We start from the raw sequence: 10,288 nt of genomic DNA on the forward strand, positions 1-10,288 counted from the left end.
TCTTCCAAGAAGTGGTCCAGCGTTGTAGTGCCTGGTCCAGTTAGATATGGATTCTAATCAGTCATTTTTGAAGCTATAAATTTTCACTATTTCTATTCAGCATAAAAACCTTACATCAAATTGAGTTTTATCTAGTTTTATCTAGAAGTTTTATGTGATCAAATAGTTATACTGTCATTTAACTTTACATTTGTAAACTGTATACAATTCCACCAATATCACGGTAGCTCTAATTTATAGGTCGAAACTGTAAAATGTATGTAGAAAACTTTCGACGAGATTACTTCTCCCATTATTACAAAATTGTATTCAAACATACCATGTATTGTACAGATTTGTCGATTATGATTTTATTAATTGATTTTATTGATTTTTATTGATTTCCTAATGTTATCTCTTATTTAGCCACTAGAGGTCCCAAGTGGCAAGATGTCTATGAGTCCTGAATAGTAAGTACTTTACTCTTATATGGCACCGTTTTCATTACATTTTATGCCCAAATCACACTTGAGGTCCTGAGGACTTGTATTGGACAATTGTACCCACATAATATTATGTTAATTTTCTAATTGCTACTGATCAATGGGTATCTTTTATTGATTTGCCATGAAGGTAGGTATTGTTTTAAAATTAATTTACTAACCTATTTCTTTTTCAGTGATTATCTTTTTAAGTTATTATTGATAGGAGACTCTGGTGTTGGTAAATCTTGCCTGCTTCTTAGATTTGCGGTAAGTATTTAAGTTTTTTACCTTCTAGGCTGATTCGTTGGCCGTTTTTAAGTAGTTTAATTTATGATGTGATTGAATCAAAACTAAATTTAAGAAAATGTATTCTTTGCAAAACTTATCCAGTCGCCATGAAGTGGTATCTAGACAATTCGCTGAAAGAAAATATTAATTATCCTAAGATCTAGAAGATGGACAGGACGTTTCTGTGTATTTTACCCTATGATCAGCTGCTGCTTACCAGTGTATAATTTTCTATTCGACATCGCAAAATCAGCCCAGATGCAGAACCAATGACCAGTTTATTGAGACATGTCAACTCTGGCTCATCCCTGGCTCGCAGCCCAGTGAAATAAAGTAATAAGTCAGTCAGGATGTGTCATGTTGAGTTAGCCATTGAATATGGTCATACAGACCTTGTTTGATTTGATGTGTGACTGAGATTGTCCGCTCAACACACAATACTGACCTATCTTGTCAAAACAAACATGCATCATATCCTATCAAAACCACAATCCTTCAAGAAAATAGCTGTTGAAACTTAGACAAGTTACGAAATGAACATATTATGGATATTGTGTCATCCTGCCTCAAAATGTTCTATTCCTGTACACCCTGCTACAAATTGTTTACGTTCCTGAGCTGTGGACTGTGGTGGTACAATGCAATGTAAGCTAGGATTAGGGTTGACCCACTGCACTTTGAGCACAGAAATTTTGAACAACATTTCTGGGCTCGAATTACCCTAATCTTATTATTAGTTGAAGCATGTGGTATTAAGAAGAGAGACAGAAGTGCGGGGGTCCATTTACCCAAGAAATGGTAGTTTAATGCTATGGCAAGATGGCCATAATAATCTCTCGTTTCTACTCTCTCCTTCCCCTACCGTACTTAGCACATTGTGCTCTCATTAATTCTAAAGAAAGTAAAACACATACACAAACCTGAATTATCCCTGAATAGTGAATATGATTTATAACATAGCTTTATAACATAGCTTTATGATATTATAGCTTTATAATATAGTGTAAACATATCAAACATCCGTGTACTTGTCCATAGCTTACTCGGTCTTTGGTAGTTGTACCACCTATAACCTAACTGTGTACTGTAACCTATAAACTAACTGTAACCTATAACCTAATTGTGTACTGCCTTCCTTATGTACAGAGAATAGCATGATTTGGCTCATATTGTAAAGCAATCAAACGACACCCACACGTCTTTCGTAGGATACTTTTATCATTGAATTGAATATAATTCATACTGAAGATTATTCATACTGTGACATAATAAAACAATGCCAACAATCCAACCACAATTCAAACTGTCTGTATTGTGCAAAATATGCACACCAATCTGCTCGCTGTACGATATATTTTAAACGATTCGCTTTGTCAACGTGCGATTGTCCATCCAGAACACATTTTTAATAAAGTTACCACACGATAATTAATTTAATAACTCGTTTCCATAAGAATTAGTGAATTTGCGACCTTTCACTTGGGTACCACTGAAAGGATAAAATGGGGCTTTTGGAAAAACTCTCTTTTGATTTGAGGGGAACAAAAGAACGTAAGTTGACTTCAGATTCCGAAGTAAACGAAGCTCATCTGACCTGGACAATACCTGTGTTAAATCTGTATTATGAAACAATTTGGTGAGACCAGAAACAGCATTGAATAATAAATTGTCAATTCCTATAAAACTATAAAAATAAGCTGTAATTCTATCTATTTCGTTAATCATAAGTTAACAATACTGTGCACCATAATTAACGTCCTAGCATGGCACGAGCTCGTCCTTTGCATCCACACTCTCAACAATTGGGAGTATGGAACATTGTAGCGCAATTAGTTGAAGTTTAAACGTGGATTGAGTTTAGTTTTTTTCAAAAGGTACAATTCTATTAGTGACCATATGGTAGCGCAGCACACAATTCATTGTGCACCAAATGGCAGAGAAACAATAACCAGTAACCACATGATGAATTCTCATAATGGTGACGATTACTCTCATATGATAATGTAACACTACACTTGTACACATTTTCGGATGTGTTAATACACTCCTCCTTCTCCAGTGTATTTATATATTCACTGCTATTATCACCCTGGGGAGGCAGTACATCGATGATAATAATGTTGGATATCTGATGTAATAGAGCTGTCACGTGTTATAACCACGTGTACTTGTTCCCTTACCTTATAGGATGTGGCCACGGCCACGTAGTTATATGACGTCACAGTGTAGTTATATGACGTCACAGTGTAGTCACATATAATCACCAGAGAATGTCGCAGTAGAATTAATCAAGTCGTTTATGTAGAGTCCGGATACATTTTAAGAATAATGTGAGTCACGCACTTAATATGACTACTTTGATCTTTCTTCCTATCTGCCCGATCTGCCACAGCAATGAGAGACACTAACTAACGGTTAAAATAAAAATGTGTCGCCGAAATTTTATAAATTATTAATTTATGTATATAAGTTGACACCCTGTTGACCAAACACAAGCGTTCACATTTACATTAAATAATGTATTCGTGGTTTTATTAATCTTACTCTTTCAGGACGATACATACACAGAAAGTTATATCAGTACTATTGGAGTTGATTTTGTAAGTTTTCTTGATTTACTTGTTCTAGATAATATAATAGGGAGGGGTTTCATATATATTCTGACACGTGACAGCGTTTAACTAATCAGCAACTCCTTAAAACGTCCAATTCTACGTGTCAAAACTGGTGCAGTAAAACCCAGATTATATCTTTATATATCACGCCCCGATTTACCGCAAACCCCGATTTACCGCAAACCCCGATTTACCGCAGCCATTTCCTTTCCCAAAATAACAAATAAACTAGATTGGAGACTAGAGCTAGGATCTGACTAAGTGATTAAGAATCAATCAACTTTATCTCCAGGGCCTGACCCTATTTTTGAAGAAAAAAAAGAAAAAAATTAGTATTTATACTCTGCCGTACCTGACGTAAATACATATTGCACATTTAGGAAGATGGAGCAATATCTGGTGGATATAAACTGTGGGGCCACCTTACCACAGAAACTTATATAATTAAGTGGGGTCTCAATCCGTCCCCAGATTCATATTGTAGATCAAAGCAACACATAATTGTCAAATTCGATTCTGTGGCAATTTTGGGGCGTGTTTAAAAACAAGATAACAAGAATGATTCTGTAGAGCATGATTTGATTAAATGGTCTACGTTTCATTATATTTGACTACTTTAATTTAAAGATATACCCAATCTCTGATCAAAATTCTCTGAATTTTCTCGACTCCACAATCTACTAAACTCTAAACAGCTCGAACAGTATGATGAAAAACCTTATTTAATTGATAACTCAAGTGTCGAGGAGTGATGAAATTTTCAGATCAGTATCTATGGAATAGAAATCTTGAGATAATGTAATATCTTGAGATAATGTTTTTATTTAGGTAGTGGTTGTATGTGTGTCTTAGTTTTCAATTTCCGAGGAAACCCTGGCCATGGGGAGGGTTACATAGAAATTTCCAGAAAAATTTTTCCAACCCCGACTCAAAAGTTATAAGAAATTGCTCACCCTCTATTCGGTATGGTAGAATAGCAACCTTCCCAATATAGATATGCCCTCAATCTAATGTGCTAATATTCTGTATCTGTTTCATCGCTTTATTGTTCTCCACTATGTGTGTGTAAACATCTATTGGTAGACTTGTTGCTTCTTTAGACAAAGTTACACATACTACATACAACATAGCTCAAGCTAGAGCTTTTATCGTAATTTGTAGACTATTTTATAACATTCTTTTCTGATCAATTAACATCCAATTAACCTCTAATTAATTCCCAAAATCAACCTCTAATTAATTCCCAATTAACCTCTAATTAATTCCCAATTAACCTCTAACTGTTCAACAGAAAATAAGGACGATAGAGCAGGATGGTAAGACGATAAAGCTTCAGATTTGGGATACAGCTGGTCAGGAAAGGTTCAGAACTATTACTTCCTCTTATTACAGGGGAGCACATGGCATTATCATCGTATATGACGTCACTGATAAGGTTTGTCCCGTGTGGCTTCTAGTATATATTACGTAATTCTGTTGAGTCACGCACATGTTTTTAAGAAAACAAACCGGGCCCTGGCTTATTCTTCTGTTCGGCCTCCGAAAATTTACGATCTACATTCCTAAGCTATATTATGACAGCGAGTTTGGAATGTTATTGTTAATGTAAACGATTATATGTTTTGACTACACAGTGACTCACTGTTGTTTGACACGTCACATAATGACATCGGTCAATTAGATAATATATTCGGAAATGTCGTGAGAGTTGTGACATATCCTGGCAGATATCCAAGTCTGTTAACACATTACTCAATCTAATTGCATAATGTGCGGTAAATATGTGGTTTGAATACATATTTTAACAATGAAACTACAGTGTAAGTTGTTTCGCACATCAGAACAGTGACTAAATTATATTCGAGAAATAAAAACCTCTGGTACTATGTTAAAGTTAAATAATTTGATACCTCATACCATATTTAACTTTGTAGTATTGACATTGTCCATTAGTTATAATCAAGTTAAATAATTAGGCAATCGATTGTTAACTGTTAATAAATTGTCCAATGTAAGGCTAATTGATATTTTAAACTAGAAATGATCAAAACATCTACATTGTGCGCCTCTTCCACTTACCACTATCACGTGTGAGACACAGCTAAAAATAGAGATATAAAACTAATACTGGCTCTCACAGCTCTATGTAAAAATTTTAAAAACACACAAGTAATAAAGAACACTTATAATAATCATTAATAACCCTGAAGAGCAATTCAAATATCCAAGATTGTCTATAACCGTGTAGAATATGTTGAATATTTATTATATCTTTTAGCAGGTTAACTGTTAATAAATTGATACGACGCATTTGTAGATCGTGACATTTATTTAAAATATCGCTCGGCCGTTCACGTTATGTAGGAAAGTAAGCTGTGGAATTGTATGTGATTTAAAAATTCTCAGAAATGTAAAGACCAAAACGTTGTCGATATTTTTTACTCTAATTTTCTTATCTCTAAGAAGACTTATCACAACGAATATTTCACGCCATCTAAATTAATCTGTTTGTAACTTGAGATAAGTAACAGTCTCTTGTGACCCCGGCCCCGGTATGTAGTTAAAAAATGTAACTTCTTCCTAACTCCTTAGGAGTTACTCCTATAATGTGAAATTGTTTTTCTTTAGCCTACACTGTGTGTTAAATTCTTTGGAAAGTGTCCAATGTAAGGCTAATTGATATTTTTAACTAATAGTGATCAAAACATTGTGCGCCTCTTCCACCATCACGTGTGAGACACAGCTAAAAATAGAGATCATATAAAACTAATACTGGCTCTCACAGCTCTATGTAAAAGTTTAAAAACACGTGCCACACAAGTAATAAAACAGACTTATGATAATCATTAATAACCCTGAAGGGCAATGTCAAATATCCAAGATCCCCTCCCAGCGATTATTGCATGCCTTCCCTTATATTTTGTCGTTGCTCAATCTTAAAGTCACGCTGAAAAGTATTAGATCATTCCATTCGAATGCCATTACTTGTATCGAGACCTGGTCTCATATTACATGCCGCATTCATGTAATACTTTATGACGTGTACTATTTCACAGTCACGGTAAATTTTCACATCAATCTATTCTAGGAACTGTTTGTAAATGTCAATTACGGTGAAATGTGCTTGATACTTACCGACGGTGGATTGTGTATTAATAGTATACTGCATGCTCGACCAAAGCTATTTTAGCAAAAATACCAATTTCTTACAACTGTTACGAAGTCAAGTTCCAAATCAAAGTTAGGGTTGAACGTATCTTTCATAAACTAAAGGGTGTTTTATGTAATATTTCACAGTATGGGGTTAATAAAATTTGGGGAAGTTAAGGATTTCGGAGAGTGGTTAAAGAAGTGTTTATAACGAGTTTTTAATAAGTAACGTGGCTTAAGTTTAGTGGTTATTGAGAAGATGGAGTTATCTAAGAGTTCTTGTGTACGATTACAAGAACATTTGTGTGCAAAACACTGGTAACAAGCTATAATTTTTGAAACAAATTTTAAGCACTAAAATAGCGTTTAAATTACTATTTTAAAAACTATGTGTACATCATAGGGCCCTCTTTAGAAGAGGAAATGTTACATTATTATTGAATTTTCACGCTGTCAAATTATTCTATGAATACTTAATCGTTCTACAGCATACTGTATACGTTAAATATCATCTCTTCAATTAATTTAGTATCCATTAACTTGACAGTCATGAATTGTGGCCTGTCGTGATTTTACGAAAAATATGACTGTATATTTGTAATTAAATGGTTATTAAAGCTATAAGTGTGTCACCGACCTTTCGTATGGTCATTGTACCGTGACCTTCTCACGCTGACAGCTGGTCTAAGTAATTTGACTGTCAGGCCGACCAGTCTTGTTCCCGGAAGTACAGTTTTTAGCAGCGAAAATGTCGCGTGAGCGGGACATATCCGCAACATACGCCAAAGTACTAGCAGAAAATGAACGATTTTCTATACAAAGTGCTGCCCGAGAGGCGTTCACAATGCGTACGTAATGGAAGCGCGCGCAACTTATACCCGTACATGTTATCGTTACCTGACACAGATCACCTCATGATAATTCTAAATTTAGTGTCCCTGAAGTTGCATTTCACTAAATGTAATGAACCCCTCAAATCGGCTCATTTTTGATCACCTTCTTTGCAGGAGACGTTTAACAACGTGAAACAGTGGCTGCAAGAGATTGACAGGTACGCATGTGATGGTGTTAATAAACTGCTCGTTGGCAACAAATGCGATCTTACGCCCAAAAAGGTCGTCGATTACACAACAGCTAAGGTACGTGACTTTTTGTTTTTTGCAGTTTCTCTGTATATATAAAGCGATTTTGCTTCTTCGCAGTGTAATATACCTAATGGTGATCTACAGACAACAAATTATGTTTCATTGAGCTGCTGCCTGCTTCCTTATGTTAATTCCCAATTGGGAATTGGGAATTGGGAATTTTATTCTTGAATGTTATATGATACTCTGATACAGTAAGTGTACTCTGACGTGTCAGTTCTCCGCTGAAATAGGTCTACTGTTTCTGATATATGGTTTACGAAATACAGGGGATACATATTACATGCCACATGCACATGCACCGGGCACCCCCGCGTCGATATGCCACGTTGCATATTTTATTTTAAATGATAATTTTCAGGAATACGCCGATCAGCTTGAGATACCGTTTTTAGAAACTTCAGCAAAAGACGCCACGAATGTTGAAAGTGCTTTCCTTACGATGGCATCTGAAATCAAAAACAGGTTTGCTAATATGCTGCTACAATTACCAAAAATTTGTTTATTGTATGTATCCCATACTATTTACTACATATGACTATTCATTCTATGCATATTCTTCAATCCAAATTCAGCCCGTATAACTTACGAATTTGTTGAATTTTTATTGGTAGGACGCAGACGAGTAAATTCATCATGTTATTGAATATGAAATAGGCTAAACGTGTGTACTAAGCTGTTCCTGTTGTAAATACGTTTATGATTAACTGGCCTGGCCGAGAAATTTATATTTATCATAATCTGCCTTACATGGCATTAAAACTTACGATATTATTTCTGTCTAGACGACAAACATTTTCCAACAGTGAATGGTCGGCTAAATGTTCCTTTAAATTCAGGGTGGGACCTCCAGTGAGCGCCTCGACTGGTCAAAATACCGTCACAATAAACGATCAATCGAAACCAGTACAGAGCGGTCCTGGGTGTTGCTAGGAGACAGAAGATATTGCGGAGTTACCCTCACTGGTTGAGGAGGCAGTCACGTGTCCAACCCACGTGTCACGTGACCATAGTAACGCGACTCTTAAGATTACATTTTGTAGAGAATTGCTGTTACTCATGATGAGAGCAAATTCTCCAATACCGCCCCCCCCCCCCCCCCCCCCCCCCCCCCCCCTTTAGAGTTCTTATTAACAATACGAGTCATGTTTAGTTGGATTATAACCAAATGTTCCCCCTTGTGAAGCACTTTGAGGGTACTGGTGGTCGTATAGGCAGCCCATTTACCCGAGTCTAAAGTTTAGTTTATTGGATAGAAGAAACCGAGATCTTACAAAATCAAATTCCTCCTGCCAGATTTTTGAGCAACCTTCGAACATCTTTGCCTGGAATCCAGTGTGAGCCCAATTCATGCCAACTGAAGCTATTCGTTCATTGCATGTTATGCGCTTAGCAAACCTGCGAGTAATCGGGCTGGGACTAATATTTCTGATATTAACATTTGTTAAATCTCTATTACTGTTCTCTATGCGGATAATTATAAACTCTTTATAGGTATATGGGTCGCCAGGGACCCCCATGCACCCTTGATGATGATACCCCAATTAGTTATCGTAATTATTGTAAGCTCCTTTTTTATTACCGTAAAAGTGTTGAAGTATTTTAAGCAAGTATTTCGCCTTGATACCAACAATATTACCGAGTCATCAATTTTATTTTTGTCTTAACTTTGCCAGAAGTTGAGTGTAATATATCATACTCCTAATTTTGTGAAAAGTTGTATAGAGAGCCCCCCTATAAAATGAATTTAAAATAAGTAATATTCAGAAACATTATACTACGCCATATATTAATGATTTGTTTTCATTCTTGACGAATATTATGTATGTTAATCATGGGTTTTTAGTAGATATAAGCTTAACTTTAACTTTGCCTCACCATATTTTCACGCCTCCTGTCAGACCTCAGGGTGGAAACTTCCAGGCGATTTTCTAATTGCCGACAATTAACCATGATAAGATGCTATGAATTACTTATTAATTGCTCGTATAGAATTGACATAAACTTGTCAGTCAGACTGAATATGTCCTGCCTGCCCTTGTTATAAGGTGGTAATTATAGGCGAACCTGGGGCTTTGTTACAAGATTGATTAATTAGTCTAATTGGATTAATTAATTACTTGGTTAGAATGTTAAATTTGTTTGTTTTAATGTTCTGTGCGAGTGTGTTGATCAAAATTTTATAATAATACCTTGGCTCGATAATTAACTTTGTCTATCAATTCGTTATGTGAAGTTTAAAATGTGTTTCATTGTCTACACTCAATAAACTCTCCAGAATGAAATTATCTTTGATATTCTCGGACTATAAAGCTCTCATAGAAATCATAATTAAAGGACTGGATAATCCACATTATGTCAACAACCTTCCCGTCTATTCAAGATCCCGAAGGATCATCCACATGATGTAGGGGTCGTTCACATATTAGGTTGTCAATTTTAGGTCCTCCGTAATCAGTTTTACACATGATTACGAAATATGTGAACGACCCCTTATCATGAATTTTCAGGAAAAACTTACTGTGCTGCGCTCAGCCTGTCATTCCGCCGAATCTGATATGATCATATCAGATTCGGCGGAATGACAGGCTGCTTATGAACATAAATATAATAGCCGGAGGTCCCC

General features: G+C 35.7%; 1 protein-coding gene across 1 annotated transcript; it reads left to right on the forward strand.

Moving 5' to 3' along the window:
• Positions 1-394: 394 nt before the first annotated feature.
• LOC134825723 (ras-related protein ORAB-1-like) lies at positions 395-9,905 on the forward strand. Its single transcript, XM_063837933.1, has 7 exons — positions 395-449; positions 659-731; positions 3,305-3,352; positions 4,659-4,802; positions 7,525-7,656; positions 8,024-8,127; positions 8,502-9,905. Exons 1-7 carry the CDS (start codon positions 430-432, stop codon positions 8,593-8,595), a joined length of 615 nt encoding a protein of 204 aa, XP_063694003.1. The 5' UTR covers positions 395-429; the 3' UTR covers positions 8,596-9,905.
• Positions 9,906-10,288: the final 383 nt, after the last annotated feature.

Source organism: Bolinopsis microptera, unplaced genomic scaffold (assembly GCF_026151205.1).
Source record: "Bolinopsis microptera isolate Bmic1 unplaced genomic scaffold, MBARI_Bmic_1.0 sca38, whole genome shotgun sequence".
Taxonomy (NCBI): domain Eukaryota; kingdom Metazoa; phylum Ctenophora; class Tentaculata; order Lobata; family Bolinopsidae; genus Bolinopsis; species Bolinopsis microptera.

Coding starts and splice junctions, on each gene's coding strand:
- LOC134825723 (XM_063837933.1), top strand. CDS start 430: ATGTCTATGAGTCCTGAATA. Junction 4,803..7,524: donor TATATGACGTCACTGATAAG/GTTTGTCCCGTG, acceptor CCTTCTTTGCAG/GAGACGTTTAACAACGTGAA. Junction 7,657..8,023: donor TCGATTACACAACAGCTAAG/GTACGTGACTTT, acceptor GATAATTTTCAG/GAATACGCCGATCAGCTTGA.